Genomic DNA, 21,113 nt, shown 5'->3' with positions numbered 1-21,113 from the left:
AATATTTACTCTGAGCTGCGCTTCAGTAGGTTGGTGGTAGATGGAAGACCGTGTTGCCAAACCGAGTCCTCTGACCTTTGAAGAATGTCTCTGGTGGTCACTGGATACGTTGTAGTAACATCGTTGTGTAGTAGACGGGATACTCTGACTGTCCTTCCTAACCTGCGTTTGTAGCAGCTGTTGCTAACTCAACGGCTAGGAGGTATCACTTCTGTAGTGAATACGAGTTCAAAGTTCATACCATTCACAACCAAAGCTCATGCTGATGTTGGCTTAGTTCTGTAGTTATTACCTGAACCATTCTGACATGGGATCGTCACCCTCATATCCTCGGAACAGTTATTACCTGAACCATTCTGACATGGGATCGTCACCCTCATATCCTCGGAACAGGAAGTTATATTTTTGTCAATGGCTTTATATAGTGGAGGGAGAGGGGTGTGTCTGAAAAGTTTGTAACCCATGTCTCTTCACAGGGGCGGGCCACTGGTTGAGCAGAGGCCCAAACTTATGAAAACCCAAATCTCTCATTTGGAAGCTAAAATTACATTTAATCTCTTCACAAATAATTTCATATTCAAACATTTGAATTAAACAACAATTCCATGTGAATCCGATACCTCTGTTTAGACTTTCCACAGTAGAGTTTATGTCATCCTATCATTGATGAGAATGTCTCAGATGACAACCGAACTGACATAATATACCTTAACTTCTTATGGCTGCAAGCCTGACGTCGGTACACTTATGACAACAGCCAGCTCAAGTGCAGGGCGCGAAATTCAAAATATATATTTTTTAAATATTTAACTTTCACACATTAACAAGTCCAATACAGCATATGAAAGGTACACATCTTGTGAATCCAGCCAACATGTCCGATTTTTAAAATGTTTTACAGCGAAAACACCACGTATATTTATGTTAGCTCACCACCAAATACAAAAAAGGACAGACATTTTTCACAGCACAGGTAGCATGCACAAAGCCAACCTAACTAACCAAGAACCAACCAAACTAACCAACAAACAACTTCATCAGATGACAGTCTTATAACATGTTATTCAATAAATCTATGTTTTGTTCGAAAAATGTGCATATTTCAGGTATAAATCATAGTTTACATTGCAGCTACAATCAGAAATTGCACCGAAAGCAGACAGAATAATTACAGACACCAACGCCAAATAACTAAATACTCATCATAAAACATTTCTGAAAAATACATAGTGTACAGCAATTGAAAGACAGGCATCTTGTGATTCCAGCCAATATTTCCGATTTATCAAGTGTTTTACAGCGAAAACACAATATAGCGTTATATTAGCTTACCACAATAGCCAAAAACACAAGCAATTTCCCAGTAGCAAAAGTAAGCGATCGTAACAAACAAGCAAAAGATATATAATTTTTGACTAACCTTGATTTTCTTCCTCAGATGACAGTCCTATAACATCAGGTTATACATACACTTGTTTTGTTCGAAAATGTGCATATTTAGAGCTGAAATCAATGGTTACACATTGTGCTAACTTAGCTACTTTTTCCCACTACGTCCGGATTTTTCCTGACACTTTTTCTGACACACATATTCTGACCAAATAGCTATTCATAAACATAACTAAAAAATACATGTTGTATAGGAAATGATAGATCCATTAGTTCTTAATGAAATCGCAGTGTTAGAATTCTAAAAATAACTTCATTACGATATGCAGCTTCGGTATAGCTAGAGTACCCAAACGTTGGGCGCCCACGACTAGTTCACATGTACGACAGATATATGAAATAGCATCATAAAATGTTTCTTACTTTTGCTGATCTTCCATCAGAATGTTGGACAAGGTGTCCTTTGTCCAGAACAATCGTTGTTTGGATTTAGAACGGCAACTTTCCCTCTTCAATTAGCACGCGCACTAGCCAAGTGGCACGGATCTCTCCATCGTCAACAAAGTCAGAGAACGGAACACGGCAAAACTCCCGAAAAAAATTCAATAATCTGATTAAACTATATTGAAAAAACATACTTTACGATGATATGGTCACATGTATCAAATAAAATCAAAGCCGGAGATATTGGTCGTCCATAACGGCAGCTAAACAGAAGGCAATCCCACTGTCCACCTCGCGCTCCCAAGAGTACCGGAAATGAGGGACACGTCATACAAAGAGCTTGTATTCAACTTCAGACCAAGATAAACACTAAATTTCTTCTCTCACAGCCTCTTGACATCCAGGGGAAGGTCTATGAAGTGCACGTAGACTCTTACGTATCATGCCCATGTATAGGCAGGAAGTAGAACAGAGCATCGATTTCAGACTTTCCACTTCCTGGTCAGGAAGTTTGTGCCAAATGAGTTCTGTTTGACTCACAGATATAATTCAAACGGTTTTAGAAACTAGAGAGTGTTTTCTATCCAATAGTAATAATAATATGCATATTGTACGAGCAAGAATTGAGTACGAGGCCGTTTGAAATGGGCACCTTTAATCAGAGCTACTCAATACTGCCCCTGCAGCCATAAAAAGTTAAGTACCACCGCATATGTTCAGTTGGTCGGATTACCAGAATATAGTTCATTTCCCCCCAACTTCTGATGTTCCCAGAATCTCTATGTTAACCAAAGGGTTTTCTTATGTCACATCAGTATAGTAGGGAGAGGGAAAAAGGGGGAAAGAGGTATTTATGACTGTCATAAACCTACCCCCAGGCCAACGTCATGACAGTACCTATGATGAAAATTACAGGCCTCTCTCATCTTTTTAAGTGGGAGAACTTGCACAATTGGTGGCTGACTAAATACTTTTTTGCCCCACTGTATACTACAGTCATGTTCGCAAAAACACTACAGCAATTACTACAGTACAGTGGTTCCCAACCCTTTTCAGTTATTGTACCACCAACTGAATGTTGCTCTGTCCGGAGTACCCCTGAAGTACCCCCTTGTGCATTGTAGCAGTAGGCCTATGGTCTCATGTGTCTTCTCAAGTACCCCCTGTGGATAGGCCAAGCACCATCCTAGTACCCCTGGTTGGGGACCACTACTATATTATACTACAGTCATGTCCTCAAAAACACTACAGTGAATACTACAGTAAAGTCCGCAAAAACACCACAGTGAACACTAATATTCTACAGTCATGTCCGCAAAAACACTTCAGTAAATACTACAGTATACTACAGTTATGTTCGCAAAAACACTACGGTGAATACTATAGTATGCTATAGACATGTCCACAAAAACATTACAGTAAAGTGCACAAAATCACTGCAGTGAAAGTATAGTATAAAAATATAGTAATACTACAGTATTTAGACCTATAGTATTTTTTTCATGTATGATCATTCTAATGGTTTATCCTAAACCAACTGTTGCTTGCTATGATCTGTATTATGCTTTGTAAAAGCCCTAGCATCCAAAATAAGGTATGGCTATATAGTGTTCCCTATGTTCACTTATTAAGCAGTAGTGGAAAAAGTACCCAATTGTCATACTTGCGTAAAACTATAGATACCTTAGTAGAAAATGACTCAAGTAAAAGTGAAAGTCACCCAGTAAAATACTAGGCTTACTTGAGAAAGTCTAAAAGTATTTGGTTTTAAATACACTTAAGTATCAAAAGTAAAAGTAAATGCTATAAATCCTTTCAAATTCCTTATATTACGCAAACCAGATTTAATTTCCTATTTTATTTATGGATAGCCAGTGGCATACTCAGACATTTACAAACGAAGCATGTGTTTACTGATCAAATCAAAGGCAGAAGTGATGACCTCGGTGTACGTTCTCTTGATAAGTGTGTGAATTGGAAAGTGAGTGAATCCTGTCTTGCTAAGAATTTGAAATGTAACGAGTACTTTTGGGTGTCAGGGAAAAGATATGTGAGTAAAAAGTACATATTATCTTTAGGAATGTAGTGGAGTAAAATTAAAGGTTGCCCAAAAGAAGTACAGATACCCATAAAACGACTTAAGTTGTACCTCAAAGTATTTTTACCCAGTTACATTACACCACTGTTATTAAGCACTCTAAGGCACTGCATCTCAGTGCAAGAAGCGTCACTGCAGTCCCTGGTTCAAATCCAAGCTGCATCACATCTGGCTGTGATTGGGAGTCCCATAGGGTGGTGCACAAATGGCTGGGTTAGGCCATCATTGTAAATAAGGATTTTTTCTTAAATGACTTGCCTAGTTAAATAAAGGTAATAAAAAGCTCTTATCAGTAACTTGTACATAAATTATTAAATTTTTCAAGGCTTTATTAAAATTTTCAAAGGTGGGGCTTTAATTTAGGTGTGTAAAATGGTGTAATATGTTTGATTTGACTGTTTCTGTCATGGGAGACAGGTGGTATTATGCTGTCTTTCTTTCTCTCTCTACCCCCTTCTCCTCTTCCCCCCTCACTGTTGAGTTTTGAAAGGCTCTCTTAAATGTTTGTCTTCTTCTACACATCCTGTCTCCCTAAATGGGGTCAAAATCTGAAATGTGCGTCAGAAGAAAGGCTGATTGGTTTGCCCTTCTTTTTATGCATGTAGACGGATATTGCAAACAATAAGGTCAAGCAACCTCTTAAAGTGTAACAGCAGCAGTTTCATTTCCTGCTTGGGGTGCCTTGAAAAGTGCTCTACATTGGTATTTTACTGTAAATGCTCAATATAGATTTGCTCTAGCACAGATAGCCACTGATGAAGAGTAGTAGCTAACGGGGATTTGGTCAGGACCCACTGGAGGGTCACAGCTGATGGTTTGTGGGTTGCAGCTGACTGGCCATCGGGTTCCAGTTTTCTCAGCTAGTCATATAGTGCTAAACCTCAAGCCTATACTGTTTTAAGTACTCCTGTCCTCCTCCTTCTAAATTGCCCCTGAGGGAATTGATGGTCGTATTGAGTTGACAACAACAACCTCTTCATTGTGTCATCCAGAACACCAGGGGGCCGTAGAGGTCCACCACATCAGTGCAGGTCACTTCTTCCAGCTGAAGTGTAGTGATGACGATGACACTGAGGACCGAACCACTGTGACCTGGAGTAGAGGGGGGAACCAGACCCTTAACATGACCTCTGGGGTGGAGGTCAGAGGGGAGGTTCTGTGGTTTCTACCAACCGACACCTCCCATAACGGACACTACACTTGTGAGAGCAAGTAAGAAACCTCTCTAGGTTACTGTATGTAGTTGAGAAAATGCCTTTGTTAAAGCATATCAGATATTTTAGTTCCTAAAGTGATTTCAAGAATGTTTGGAGATAATTCCAATATGGCACACAGATTGAATCAGGATGATTGGTATGAATCAATCTTCACTTTCCAGATCCTAAATGTATTAATGTCTCACATGAATAATTCTCAACATTTTTGTTTCAATAGTAAATGGAGAGCGCTGGTCATATGTTCATGTGTGTTATGACACAGGTACCCCACTGGATCGTGGGAGATGAAGTTTGTGTTGTCTGTGGACCCTGGGCCCTGTCCTGTCCCAGCTGAGAACAGGGCTGTATCCCAGGGGATGAGTGAAGTGGTGTTCTGCAGACAGCAGGATGTCCTCGGTCTAGACCCCACAGCACACATCCGATGGTTCAAGGTAAGAGTAGACGCCCATCTAGACATACCCGTGCCATAAGGCCTGCATTACAATGTCATAGTAATGACATAACAGATGTCATGAACAATCATAAGAGCTGACATCAGCTTATGACAACGGGCATGATACCTTGTGTCATTGCTGTCAAGTACTCAAAATTGGTAATAGAAAAGAACATTGAAGACATTTGGGATAATTAGATACGATTGCGTGAGCTAACTTTGACATACTATTCCAAGATGGCATAGCAGTCAGACGTCCTTTGTCCTCATCTTGTCGTGTCCCGTGTAACGTTATATATATATTTACATCTTTCTTCGCATATCTTTTACAAATTTTATTTTCCAAAAACTCAACTTCAAAACACTCTCCTGCAACCCGCCTCACCAATAAAAAAAAGGTATTATTTACCTCAAATCTGAACTCCACAATAGAAGCTAACCAGAAGCTAGCCAGAAGCTAGCCAGTTTACTGGCTAACGTTAGTATTCAGCTAATCACGGTTTGTGGTCATCAGCTATCCTTTAGCTCGAAAAGCTATCGCCAGTTTTGTACAACGCGACTCAGACCAGAACATACCGGACCTATTTTTCTCTCCATATCCCCGGATTTCAACCGCAAGCTCTGGACATTTACAACTGGATCTCGCAGCTAGCTAGCTGCTATCCGTGTGATTATTGGCTTATGTCGATCCCGGAGCAAACATAAATTATTCCGGAGCTAGCCAGCTGAAGAGTACCATCAGCCACTCCTGGGCTACAATCACCTATCCGGACCCGTTTTACTGCCGATGCGGAGCCCCACCGGGCCTTCACGACTGGACTACCGACGTTATCTGCCCGAGGGAGTTATCCAACTGGCCACTCCATCGCGACATTACCTGAACGCCCATCTGCGGCCCGCTAATCGTTAGCTGTCTTATCTGCTGCTATCTGAATAGGTCTATCGGACCATTTTTATTGGGTCACTATAACTATATCTATTTTGCCAACTGGATTGATCCCCTCTACCACACGGAACCCCACTAATCTACCGTCGGAAACGCACGAGGTGGCTAAAAACAGACCTCCATCCTATGCTAGCTTGCTACCGATGGCCCGGCTAGCTGTCTGAATCGCCGTTACCCCAACCAACCTCACTACTCACTGGACCCTTATGATCACTCGACTAAGCATGCCTGTCCTTAAAACTTCTTGATGCACGGATCCCTTTAGCGGGATCATTTTCATCAACAGCCGCTGAATTGCAGAGCGCCAAATTCAAAAACATTTGCTAAAAATATTTATATTCATGAAATCACAAGTGCAATATAGCAAAGCACAGCTTAGCTTGTTGTTAATCCACCTGTCGTGTCAGATTTTGAAAATATGCTTTACAGCGAAAGCAATCTAAGCGTTTGTGTGAGTTTATCGATCACTAGACAAAACAGTAAGAACACCTAGCAGCAATGTAGATTGGTCACGAAAGTCAGAAAAGCAATAAAATTAATCGCTTACCTTTGATGATCTTCGGATGTTTGCACTCACGAGACTCCCAGTTACACAATAAATGTTCCTTTTGTTCGATAAAGATTATTTTTACATCAAAAAACCTCAATTTGTTTGGCGCGTTGTTCAGTATTCCACAGCCTTAGGCAGGTCATCAAGGGTTGACGAACATTCCAAATAGTATCCGTAAAGTTCGTAGAAACATGTCAAACGTTTTTAATAATCAATCCTCAGGTTGTTTTTAACATAAATTATCAATAATATTTCAACCGGACTGTAAACTATTCAATACAAGAGAAAGAAAATGTCTAGCTACCAGTGTCGCGCGCATGAACTAATGGAAGGACATTCAGCTATCCACTTTTTCAGAATAAAAGCTTGAAACTATGTCTAAAGACTGTTCACACCCTGAGGAAGCCATAGGAAAAGGAATCTGGTTGATATCCCTTTAAATGGACGAAAGGCAGGCAATGGAACAGTGATTTTTCAAAATAAGAGGCACTTCCGGGTTGGATTTCCTTAGGTTTTCGCTCTGTTATACTCACAGACAATATTTTGACAATTTTGGAAACTTTAGAGTGTTTTCTATCCTACTCTGTCAATTATGTGCATATTCTAGCATCTGGACCTGAGAAATAGGCAGCTTACATTGGGAACGTTATTTTTCCAAACATAAAAAGCCCCCTAGCTTCAAGATTATTCATGTCAATATGCCTTGTCCATTTCTGTGTTGGTTAGTGTTTATTGGCTTATTTCACTGTAGAGCCTCTAGCCCTGCTCATTATACCTTATCCAACCTTTCAGTTCCACCACCCACACATGCGATGACATCACCTGGTTTCAATGATGTTTCTAGAGACAATATCTCTCTCATCATCACTCAATTACCTAGGTTTACCTCCACTGTATTCACATCCTACCATACCTTTGTCTGTACATTATACCTTGAAGCTATTTTATAGCCCCCAGAAACCTCCTTTTACTCTCTGTTCCAGACGTTCTAGACGACCAATTCTCATAGCTTTTAGCCGTACCCTTATCCTACTCCTCCTCTGTTCCTCTGGTAATGTAGAGGTGAATCCAGGCCCTGCAGTGCCTAGCTCCACTCCTATTCCCCAGGCGCTCTCTTTTGATGACTTCTGTAAACGTAATAGCCTTGTTTTCATGCATGTTAACATTAGAAGCCTCCTCCCTAAGTTTGTTTTATTCACTGCTTTAGCACACTCTGCTAACGCGGATGTTCTAGCCGTGTCTGAATCCTGGCTTAGGAAGATCACCAAAAATTCTGAAATCTCGATTCCTAATTACAACATTTTCAGACAAGATAGAACGGCCAAAGGGGGCGGTGTTGCAATCTACTGCAAAGATAGCCTGCAGAGTTCTGTCCTACTATCCAGGTCTGTACCCAAGCAATTTGAACTTCTACTTTTAAAAATCCACCTCTCTAAAAACAAGTCTCTCACCGTTGCCCCCTGCTATAGACCACCCTCTGCCCCCAGCTGTGCTCTGGACAACATATGTGAACTGATTGCCCCCCATCTATCTTCAGAGCTCGTGCAGCTAGGCGACCTAAACTGGAACATGCTTAACACCCCAGCCATCCTACAATCTAAGCTTGATGCCCTCAATCTCACACAAATTATCAATGAACCTACCAGGTACCACCCCAAAGCCGTAAACACGGGCACCCTCATAGATATCATCCTAACCAACTTGCCCTCTAAATACACCTCTGCTGTTTTCAACCAAGATCTCAGCGATCACTGCCTCATTGCCTGCATCCGTAATGGGTCCGCGGTCAAACGACCTCCACTCATCACTGTCAAACGCTCCCTGAAACACTTCAGCGAGCAGGCCTTTCTAATCGACCTGGCCGGGTTATCCTGGAAGGATATTGATCTCATCCCGTCAGTAGAGGATGCCTGGTTATTCTTTTTAAATGCCTTCCTCACCATCTTAAATAAGCATGCCCCATTCAATACATTTAGAACCAGGAACAGATATAGCCCTTGGTTCTCTCCAGACCTGACTGCCCTTAACCAACAGAAAAACATCCTATGGCGTTCTGCATTAGCATCGAACAGCCCCCGTGATATGCAACTTTTCAGGGAAGCTAGAAACCAATATACACAGGCAGTTAGAAAAGCCAAGGCTAGCTTTTTCAAGCAGGAATTTGCTTCCTGCAACACAAACTCAAAAAAGTTCTGGGACACTGTAAAGTCCATGGAGAATAAGAACACCTCCTCCCAGCTGCCCACTGCGCTGAGGACAGGAAACACTGTCACCACCGATAAATCCACTGTAATTGAGAATCTCAATAAGCATTTTTCTACGGCTGGCCGTGCTTTCCACCTGGCTACCCCTACCCTGGTCAACAGCACTGCACCCCCCACAGCAACTCGCCCAAGCTTTTCCCATTTCTTCTTCTCCCAAATCCAGTCAGCTGATGTTCTGAAAGAGCTGCAAAATCTGGACCCCTACAAATCAGCCGGGCTAGACAATCTGGACCCTTTCTTTCTAAAATTATCTGCCGAAATGGTTGCAACCCCTATTACTAGCCTGTTCAAACTCTCTTTCGTGTCGTCTGAGATTCCCAAAGATTGGAAAGCAGCTGCGGTCATCCCCCTCTTCAAAGGGGGGGACACTCTTGATCCAAACTGCTACAGACCTATATCTATCCTACCCTGCCTTTCTAAGTTCTTCGAAAACCAAGTCAACAAACAGATTACCGACCATTTCAAATCCCACCATACCTTCTCTGCTATGCAATCTGGTTTCAGAGCTGGTCATGGGTGCACCTCAGCCACGCTCAAGGTCCTAAACGATATCCTAACCACCATCGATAAGAAACAATACTGTGCAGCCGTATTCATTGATCTGGCCAAGGCTTTCGACTCTGTCAATCACCACATCCTCATCGGCAGACTCGACAGCCTTGGTTTCTCAAATGATTGCCTCGCCTGGTTCACACACTACTTCTCTGATAGAGTTCAGTGTGTCAAATCGGAGGGCCTGTTGTCCGGGCCTCTGGCAGTCTCTATGGGGGTGCCACAGGGTTCAATTCTTGGACCGACTCTCTTCTCTGTATACATCAATGATGTCGCCCTTGCTGCTGGTGAGTCTCTGATCCACCTCTACGCAGACGACACCATTCTGTATACTTATGGCCCTTCTTTGGACACTGTGTTAACAACCCTCCAGATGAGCTTCAATGCCATACAACTCTCCTTCCGTGGCCTCCAATTGCTCTTAAATACAAGTAAAACTAAATGCATGCTCTTCAACCGATCGCTGCCTGCACCTGCCCGCCCGTCCAACATCACTACTCTGGACGGTTCTGACTTAGAATATGTGGACAACTACAAATACCTAGGTGTCTGGTTAGACTGTAAACTCTCCTTCCAGACTCACATGAAACATCTCCAATACAAAGTTAAATCTAGAATTGGCTTCCTATTTCGCAACAAAGCATCCTTCACTCATGCTGCCAAACATACCCTTGTAAAACTGACCATCCTACCGATCCTCAACTTCGGCGATGTCATTTACAAAATAGCCTCCAATACCCTACTCAATAAATTAGATGCAGTCTATCACAGTGCCATCCGTTTTGTCACCAAAGCCCCATATGCTACCCACCACTGCGACCTGTACGCTCTCGTTGGCTGGCCCTCGCTTCATACTCGTCGCCAAACCCACTGGCTCCAGGTCATCTACAAGACCCTGCTAGGTAAAGTCCCCCCTTCTCAGCTCGCTGGTCACCATAGCAGCACCCACCTGTAGCACGCGCTCCAGCAGGTATATCTCTCTGGTCACCCCCAAAACCAATTCTTCCTTTGGCCGCCTCTCCTTCCAGTTCTCTGCTGCCAATGACTGGAATGAACTACAAAAATCTCTGAAACTGGAAACACTTATCTCCCTCACTAGCTTTAACTTCTTGTGGCTGCAGGGGCAGTATTGAGTAGCTTGGATGAAAGGTGCACAGAGGTGCCCAGAGTAAACGGCCTGCTCCTCAGTCATAGTTGCTAATATATGCATATTATTATTAGTATCCAATTAGTATTGGATAGAAAACACTCTGAAGTTTCTAAAACTGTTTGAATTATGTCTGTGAGTATAACAGAACTCATATGGCAGGCAAAAACCTGAGAAAAAATCCAAACAGGAAGTGGAAATTCTGAGGCTGTTCGATTTTCAACCAAGATCCCATTGAAATCACAGCGTGATATGAATGAGTTTTCACTTCCTACGGCTTCCACTATATGTCAACAGTCTGTAGAACTTTGTCTGATGCCTCTACTGTGAAGGGGGGCCGAATGAGAGGGAAATTAGTCAGGTCTGCCATGACCTGACCATTCTTTGACCATGCGCGTTCACATAAGAGGGAGCTCTGTTCCATCGCTCATCTGAAGTCAATGTAATTCTCCGGTTGGAACGTTATTCAAGATTTATGTTAACAACATTCTAAAGATTGATTCAATACATCATTTTACATGTTTCTACTGACTGTTACTGAACTTTTGGACATTTCGTCAGCTTTTAGGGAACGCGCTTCGTGACTTTGGAATTGTTTACCAAACGCGCTAACAAAAGTAGCTAATTGGACATAAATAACGGACATTATCGAACAAATCAAGCATTTATTGTGGACCTGGGATTCTTGGGAGTGCATTCTGATGAAGATCATCAAAGGTAAGGGAATATTTATCATGTAATTTCTGGTTTCTGTTGACTCCAACATGGCGGCTAATTTGACTATTGTTCTGAGCGCTGTCTCAGATTATTGCATGGTTTGCTTTATCCGTAAAGTTTTTTTGAAATCTGACACAGCGTTTGCATTAAGGAGAGGTATATCTATAATTCCATGTGTATAACTTGTATTATCATCTACATTTATGATGAGTATTTCTGTTGAATCGATGTGGCTATGCAAAATCACTGGATGTTTTTGGAACTAGTGAACGTAACACGCCAATATGAACTTTATCAAACAAAACATACATGTATTGTGTAACATGAAGTCCTATGAGTGTCATCTGATGAAGATCATCAAAGGTTAGTGATTCATTTTATCTCTATTTGTGCTTTTTGTGACTCCTCTCTGGCTGGAAAAATGGCAGAATCTTTCTGTGAGTTGGTGGTGACCTAACATAATTGTTTGTGGTGCTTTCGCTGAAAAGCCTATTTGAAATCGGACACTTTGGTGAGATTAACAACAAGATTACCTTTAAAATGGTATAAGACACATGTATGTTTGAGGAATTTTAATTATGAGATTTCTGTTGTTTGAATTTGGCACCCTGCACTTTCACTGGCTGTTGTCATATCGATCCCGTTACCGGGATTGCAGCCCTAAGAAGTTTTAAGCACCAGCTGTCAGAGAAGCTCACAGATTACTGCACCTGTACATACATTTTTCTACTGTATTATTGACTGTATGTTTGTTTTACTCCATGTGTAACTCTGTGTTGTTGTATGTGTCGAACTGCTTTGCTTTATCTTGGCCAGGTCGCAATTGTAAATGAGAACTTGTTCTCAACTTGCCTACCTGGTTAAATAAAGGTGACATAAAATAAATAAATAAAATACAGCATCTCTGATGGGATGTGCAGGACTGTAGTCCTGTCGACAAGCATGGAGAGACGATCATTGAAGAAGATTGTCCGAAGAGGCTCCGGTTGGTCAATGCTACTGAGAGCCATGCTGGAGTTTATACCTGCCTGGTAGAGTTCTCTCTGCAGGGGAGAAACTACACCGCCACCCACAGCACTCAGCTCAAAGTCAACAAAGGTAAAGCTAAACCTCCTTTTCACTTCTATGCCGTGAGCATATATTTCTTCTCACCACACTTTCTGTGGCTGCAACCGAGAGTGAAATTGTAAATTGTTTATATTTTCCATTTATTTGTTATTCTCTGTTTGTTACAATTAGGTAATTTGTAACTTTGTAAGGATTGGAGCATTTCTGTTTACCTGTACGTTATCGATACGGCTTTGTTTGACTATCTTGCCATACCTGTGTGGTCTTTGTATTGTCAGAAAAAGTCCTGTTGAAACCCCAAATAACCTATCCCAGAAAAGAAACCGTTACGGTTGAAACAGGTGAGAAATGATGACATCATGCTTTTTCGTAGACAATACTAAAAAGGGCCATGACATAGCCACTGACTCAAGAGTGTTTTCTGTTTGACGGCAGGCTCAAGAGTAGAGCTGGTGTGTTCAGCGTTTCTGGGGGTCGGTGAAGGTACAGAGTCAGAGAGCTCTATGTTCTGGACGGTAGATGGAATACATACTGACCACATAGAACAGCTCAACGTGACAAAGACAACAATGTGAGTACTCTTTTAAAACTGTAGTATACACTCTGTATCTCAGTCTGTGTGTTTGTGTGCGTGCTTGCGTGTGTGGGTACACATGCGTGTGCATGAGTATGTGTGTAGAGCTCTGTCCTACACTGTGACTGTGATCATCTCACTCTCTCACCACCTGAACCTCAGCCTTCATAGGAGTAGTGGGGTCTATGGCCGGTCCACTCTGTCTATCTATGAGGTCCGTCCTGAGTTCCTCAACGTGACCATCAGCTGCATCGCCAGGAACGCCTTGGGTCGGGACATAGGGTTTCTGTGGCTCCAACCAGGTAGGATCCCAAACACAGTCCTAAGTAACATGGAGGACTTCAAATCACCCATAAGAGTCTGTGTTTGAACAGGACGTTGGCCATGTCTTTTGTGAGAGACTTGATTTAAGGTGCTGATATTGTTACAGTAACTTAGACTAGCTACTGTCAGTCAGCATATAATGTGATAACCTCTTCATAGCTCACTTCCTTCCTTTCTAGCCAATCACAGTGGTTTCTACACATGCCTGTGTCTCTGCCTGGCCTTTTCTATGGTCGTTCTTGGAGTAGCGATGTGCTGCCTCTTTAAAGTGGACCTGGTGCTGGCCTATAGGAGACTGTGCCCCCTAGTGTCCAAAAAGAGAGGTGCGTAAACAGATCTTCCACGATCACAAAAGATTCCTGGCCTTAACTGGACCACCCATCCCGGATCCGGGATAACTGTCATCAGAAACGCTGACTAGCATAGCCTAGCCTAGCGCCACAGGGATATAATATAATATAATTTCATGAAATCACAAGTCCAATACAGCAAATGAAAGATAAACATCTTGTGAATCCAGCCAACATGTCCAATTCTTAAAATGTTTTACAGCGAAAACACAACATATATTTATGTTAGCTCACCACCATATCCCAAAAAACACAGCCATTTTTTCACAGCAAAGATAGCTTTCACAAAACCCACAAATAGAGATACAATTAATCACTAACCTTTGAACAACTTCATCAGGTGACAGTCATATGACATCATGTTATACAATACATTTATGTTTTGTTCGATTATGTGCATATTTATAGACACAAATCGTGGTTTTACATTGGCGCCATGTTCAGAAATGGCTCCAAAATAGCCCGAATAATTACAGAGAGCAACGTGAAATACAGAAATACTAATCATAAAACTTTGATGAAAAATACATGTTGTACATATAATTAAAGATAAACATCTTGTGAATCCAGCCAACATGTCCGATTTTTAAAATGTTTTACAGCGAAAACACAACATATATTTATGTTAGCTCACCACCATATCCCAAAAAACACAGCCATTTTTTCACAGCAAAGATAGCTTTCACAAAACCCACAAATAGAGATAAAATTAATCACTAACCTTTGAACAACTTCATCAGATGACAGTCATATGACATCATGTTATACAATACACATCATGTTATACAATACATTTATGTTTTGTTCGATTATGTGCATATTTATAGCCACAAATCGTGGTTTTACATTGGCGCCATGTTCAGAAATGGCTCCAAAATAGCGAAAGTAATTACAGATAGCCACGTGAAATACAGAAATACTCATCATATACTTTGATGAAAGATACGTTTAACATATAATTAAAGATACACTGGTTCTTAATGCAACCGCTGTGTTAGATTTAAAAAATAACTTTAGTAAAAAGCACAGCATGCAATAATCTGAGACAGCGCTCAGCCATTCTCCGCCATGTTGGAGTCAACAGAAATACGAAATTACATCATAAATATTCCCTTACCTTTGATGATCTTTCATCAGAATGCAGTGCCAGGAATCCTAGTTCCACAATAAATCGTTTTTTTGTTTTATAATGTCCATTACTTCTGTCGAATTAGCAACTTTGGCTAGCATGTGTAGTTCACGTGTCCATAGAACTTTACGCTAATGAACAAAAACTTCAAAAAGTGATATTACAAATCGAATAAACTGGTCAAACTCAGTTGAGAATCAATCTTCAGGATGTTTTTCTCATATATATCCAATAACGTCCCAGACGGAGCATTTCTTCATGTCTATCTAACGCATTGCAGACAAGGACATGACATTCCCAATGTGCATGGCCAAAAACTGGCAATATGCCTGACCTGTCACTCCAAAGGCTCTCATTCGGTCCCACATCAGGCTAGACGCTTCATTCCACGTTCTACTGCCTGTTGACATCTAGTGGAAGGCGTATGAAGTGCATACAGATCCATAAATATAAGGCAATTGAATAGGCGATGCCTTTCACAGCGACCCATTTCAGAATTTTCACTTCCTGTTTGGAAGTTTGCCTGCCATATGAGTTCTGTTTTACTCACAGATATAATTCAAACAGTTTTAGAAACTTCAGAGTGTTTTCTATCCAATAATAATAATAATATGTATATCATATGATCTAGGACAGAGTACGAGGCCGTTTAATTTGGGCACCAATTCATCCAAAAGTGAAAATGTCGTCCCCTAGTCTTAAGAAGTTTTAAAGGTCTCTGGCCATTTTCTAAATATATATATTTATAATGGATAAAATGTTTATCTTCTCTTCTCCGCTCCTCTTCTCCTCTTTACTTTTCCAGCACCAGATGGAAAGCTGTATGATGCCTATGTCAGTTATGTCCATGGTGATGGGTTGTCCAGGGCAGAGATGTTTGCTCTGCAGGTTCTACCTGAGGTGTTGGAGAGACGATACGGATACACACTTTTTGTCAGTGGCCGGGATGACCTCCCTGGGGAAGGTACACACACACACACACTTTAATTGATGTGAATGTTGATCTAGTGCATTGTCCCTGTTCACAAAATAAAGTCCTATGTTTCCCTGTAGCGATCCATGATGTCACCTCAGAGACAATGAGGAGAAGCAGACGACTCATCATCATCCTGTCAGCCCAGAGTGCATCCCCTCTACACCCCAAAATGGATCCTGAGGACCAGTTACCACTGCACCAGAGCCCGCAGGACCACCCTTGCTACGACCAGCAGATTGGCCTGTACGACGCTTTGATCCAAAATGGCCTCCGGGTTGTCCTGGTGGAGATAGATGGCAAGGTGGACTACACTTCCCTGCCCAAGTCACTGCACTACATCAGGAGGAAGCAGGGAGCTCTGAGGTGGAGGAGGCCCAGCTCTGGAAAGAGCAGCTCTACTGCGTCCCCTAATGGCCACTTCTGGAAGTGTCTGAGATACCACATGCCCTTCAAGCCCAAAGGGGCTCTGAAACCGCAGCCAACACCTGGGATAAACTGTAGTATAGAACTGTATTAGTCATGTCTCTATTAGACATTATCTGACAATGTGTATATTGATGTATTCACATAGCTATTATGCCTATGGCTGGTGAGGCCAACCCTGATCCTGGAACCCTTGAATTATTGAAATATAGATTTTTTTTATATGTTTGAGATACCAATGTGATCGATTGTCCTAAGAATTGTGCAAGAGCACTTGTGCAAATTGAGAGGCTTTTTCTTGTAGCAATCCGGCCTACAAGAAACAGTTACAATCCTCCTGAATAGAGTTTTGCTAATTTTGCTCATACTTTGCTCATTCTAGTTCCAGTGTAATCGAGTGTCCTCTAAGAATTGTGCAAGAGCACTTGAGAGGCTTTTTCTAGCAATAACAGTTATTTGTGTAATGAGTCAGTGCAGTGGTACTGGTACAGCTGGCCTGGCGCTATGCTGTCTCAGTATAAACAGCATGGTCTCAACCAAGGTTTCCACTGATTTAGTAAGTATATTTTCAATTAAAGAAGTAATCTCTAAATGGTACAGTAACTACATCTGTTTTGTCTTGTTTTTATTGTATAACTACTGTACTTTATTAGTTCACTTTACACTGTACATTTGATAAATGATGAAATGTGATGAACTGGACTATTTTCCTCCAATAGTTCCATCAATAGTTGCTGAATATAATGATAGATATTTTTGAGGCCTTTAAGTTAATGAAGTTTAATTAATGTTTGCCTCTGTGTGCATGTTTGAGGAAGAGTGTATGCTCTTGTGAATGCTGCATGTCAATTAAAAGTGTGTGTTTGATGGGTTAGATGAGTGATTCATTTATGAGAAATCATGAAACCATAATCTCTAACCAATACACCTCCCTAGAACTAAGAAGGTGTCATGAGGTTGTAGGATTAGATCACTGATGACTGTATGTAATTATTATCACCAGTAGTTTACACAGGAACAGCATGTATGTATTTGTATGTTGTATTTGTATTTATAATGGATCTGCCCAGGCAGCAGCTACTCTTCCTGGGGACTAGCAAAATTAAGGCAGTTATACAATTTTAAAAACATTACAACACATTCATAACAGATTTCACAACACACTGTGTGCCCTCAGACCCCTACTCCACTACCACATATCTACAACACAAAATTCATGTGTACGTGTGTGTATAGGTCGTATGTTATCATGTGTGTGTATGCATGTGTCTGTGCCTATGTTTGTGTTGCTTCACAGTCCCCGCTGTTCCATAAGGTGTATTTTTATCTGTTTTTTAAATCTGATTCTACTGCTTGCATCAGTTACCTGATCTGGATTAAAGTTCCATGTAATCATGGCTCTATGTAGTACTGGTCCGACAAAATGAGAGCCTGTAGGACCTGCCTTGTTTAATAGTTCTGTTAAGAAGGCAGAGCAGCGCTTTATTATGGACCGACTTCTCCCCATCTTAGCTACTGTTTTGCTAGCACAGACTGGAATAGGGTTCTGGGATTCTTCCGATGGCATTGAGGAGTATACGACATCAGTCACTGGCTTTATCAATAAATGCATCGAGGACGTCGTCCCCACAGTGACTGTACGTATATACCCCAACCAGAAGCCATGGATTACAGGCAACATTCGCACTGAGCTAAAGGGTAGAGCTACCGCTTTCAAGGAGCGGGACTCCAACCCGAAGCTTATAAAAAATCCCGCTATGCCCTCTGACGAGCCATCAAACAGGCAAAGCATCAATACAGGACTAAGATTGAATCGTACTACACCGGCTCCGACACTCGTCGGATGTGGCAGGGCTTGCAAACTATTACAGACTACAAAGGGAAGCCCAGCCGAGAGCTGCCCAGTGACACGAGCCTACCAGACGAGCTAAATAACTTCTATGCTCTCTTTGAGGCAAGTAACACTGAAACATGCATGAGAGCATCAGCTGTTCCGGACGACTATGTGATCACGCTCTCCGTAGCCGATGTGAGTAAGACCTTTAAACAGGTCAACATTCACAAGGCCGCAGGGCCAGACGGATTACCAGGACGTGTACTCCGAGCATGCGCTGACCAACTGGCAAGTGTCTTCACTGACATTCTCAACCTCTCCCTGTCTGAGTCTGTAATACCAACATGTTTCAAGCAGACCACCATAGTCCCTGTGCACAAGAACATTAAGGTAACCTGCCTAAATGACTACCGACCCGTAGCACTCATGTCTGTAGCCATGAAATGCTTTGATAGGCTGGTCATGGCTCACATCAACACCATTATCCCAGAAACCCTAGACCCACTAAATTTGCATACCGCACCAACAGATCCACAGATGATGCAATCTCTATTGCACTCCACACTGCCCTTTCACACCTGGACAAAAGGAACACCTATGTGAGAATGCTATTCATTGACTACAGCTCAGCGTTCAACACCATAGTGCCCTCAAAGCTCATCACTAAGCTAAGGACCCTAGGACTAAACACCTCCCTCTGCAATTGGATCTGGACTTCCTGACGGGCCGCCCCCAGGTGGCAAGGGTAGGTAACAACACATCCGCCAGGCTGATCCTCAACACGGGGGCCCCTCAGGGGTGCGTGCTCAGTCACCTCCTGTACTCCCTGTCCACTCATGACTGCATGGCCAGGCACGACTCCAACACCATCATTAAGTTTGCTGATGACACAACAGCGGTAGTCCTGATCACCGACAACGATGAGACAGCCTATAGGGAGGTCATAATCTTGACCGTGTGGTGCAAGGACAACAACCTCTCCCTCAACGTGATCAAGACAAAGGAGATGATTTGAAGTTGAAGTTGAGAGCGTCAAGTTCCTTGGCGTCCACATCACCAACAAACTAACATGGACCAAGCACACCAAGACAGTCGTGAAGAGGGCATGACAAAACCTATTTCCCCTCAGGAGACTGAGAAGATTTGGCATGGGTCCTCAGATCCTTAAAAGGTTTAACAGCTGCACCATCGAGAGCATCCTGACTGGTTGCATCACTGCCTGGTATGGCAACTGCTCGGCCTCCGACCACAAGGCACTACAGAGGGTAGTGCATATGGTTCAGTACATCACTGGGTCCAAGCTTCCTGCAATCCAGGAACTCTATAAAAATATATACAAATTGTCAAAGACTCCAGCCACCCTAGTCATAGACTGTTCTCTCTGCTACTGCACGGCAAGCAGTACCGGAGCGCCAAGTCTAGGTCCAAGAGGCTTCTAAACAGCTTCTACCCCCAAGCCATAAGGCTCCTGAACAGCTAATCAAATGGCAACCCAGACTATTTTCATTGCCCCCCCACCCCACCCTCTTCTACGCTGCTGCTACTCTCTGTTATTATCTATGCATAGTCATTTTAATAACTCTACCTACATGTACACATTACCTCAATTATCTCGATACCGGTGCCCCGGCACATTGACTCTGTTCCGGTACCCCCTGTATATAGCCCCGCTATTGTTATTTACTGCTGCTCTTTAATTATTTGTTATTCTTGTCTCTTACTTTTTTTTTGGGGGGGGGGGGGGGGGTATTTTCTTAAAACTGCATTGTTGGTTAAGGGCTTGTAAATAAGCATTTGACTGTTGTATTCGGCGCATGTGACAAATAAAATTTGATCTGATTTGTTGTATCAATATGTTTTGACCATGACCGTTTACAATCCAGGGATACTCCAGGCAATTTAGTCCCCTCAACTTTCTCAATTTCCACATTATTTATTACAAGATTTAGTTGAGGTTTAGGGTTTAGTGAGTGTTTTGTTCCAAATACAATGCTTTTAGTTTTTGAAATATTTAGGACTAACTTATTCCTTGCCACCCATTCTGAAACTAACTTCAGCTCTTTGTTAACCTGTTGAGGACAGAGGGCGCCGTTTTCACTTTGGGGGAAAATCGTGCCCAATTTAAACGGCCTCGTACTCAATTCTTGCTCGTACAATATGCATATTATTATTACTATTGGATAGAAAACACTCTCTAGTTTCTAAAACCGTTTGAATTATATCTGTGAGTAAAACAGAACTCATTTTGCAGCAAACTTCCTGACAGGAAGTGGAAAATCTGAAATCGATGCTCTGTTCTAGGGCCTGCCTATAAATGGCCTTCATATATATCAGTATACATGCACTTCATACACCTTCCACTAGATGTCGACAGGCAGTGAGAGAAGAAATGGAGTGTATAACTTGATCTGGGGTCGAATAAAAGCTCTTGGCATGACGTGTCACCAGTTTCCTGTTTTCTGGAGCGCGCGAGAAGGGACCTGGTATTGCCTTCTGAAAAGCTGTCGTTATAGACGACTAATATCTCCGGCTTTGATTTTATTTGATAAATGTGACAATATCATTGTAAAGTATGTTTTTTCAATATAGTTTTATTAGATTATTGAAATTTATTCGGGACGTTAGGCGTGTTGCGTTGTGTGCCTTTGTTCAGGAAGGAGAGCTTCGCGCTACTTTGC

General features: G+C 42.0%; 1 protein-coding gene across 1 annotated transcript in view; it reads left to right on the top strand.

Moving 5' to 3' along the window:
- LOC120057936 (interleukin-1 receptor type 1-like) overlaps nucleotides 1–17,455 on the top strand; it is a 51,436-nt gene extending 33,981 nt beyond the window's left edge. Inside the window, exons 2-10 of the mRNA XM_039006413.1 lie at nucleotides 4,924–5,143; nucleotides 5,411–5,579; nucleotides 12,678–12,855; nucleotides 13,104–13,166; nucleotides 13,261–13,396; nucleotides 13,562–13,701; nucleotides 13,903–14,046; nucleotides 16,008–16,166; nucleotides 16,256–17,455. Of these exons, the coding sequence (XP_038862341.1) occupies nucleotides 4,924–5,143; nucleotides 5,411–5,579; nucleotides 12,678–12,855; nucleotides 13,104–13,166; nucleotides 13,261–13,396; nucleotides 13,562–13,701; nucleotides 13,903–14,046; nucleotides 16,008–16,166; nucleotides 16,256–16,695 (1,649 nt within the window). The 3' untranslated portion in view covers nucleotides 16,696–17,455. The remainder of the gene's footprint in view (nucleotides 1–4,923; nucleotides 5,144–5,410; nucleotides 5,580–12,677; nucleotides 12,856–13,103; nucleotides 13,167–13,260; nucleotides 13,397–13,561; nucleotides 13,702–13,902; nucleotides 14,047–16,007; nucleotides 16,167–16,255) is intronic.
- The last annotated feature ends 3,658 nt before the right edge of the window (nucleotides 17,456–21,113 follow it).

Source organism: Salvelinus namaycush, chromosome 13 (assembly GCF_016432855.1).
Source record: "Salvelinus namaycush isolate Seneca chromosome 13, SaNama_1.0, whole genome shotgun sequence".
Classification (NCBI taxonomy): Eukaryota; Metazoa; Chordata; class Actinopteri; order Salmoniformes; family Salmonidae; genus Salvelinus; species Salvelinus namaycush.
The sequence above is the reverse complement of the archived record's forward strand: the minus strand, read 5'-3'. Positions and strand labels throughout refer to the sequence as shown.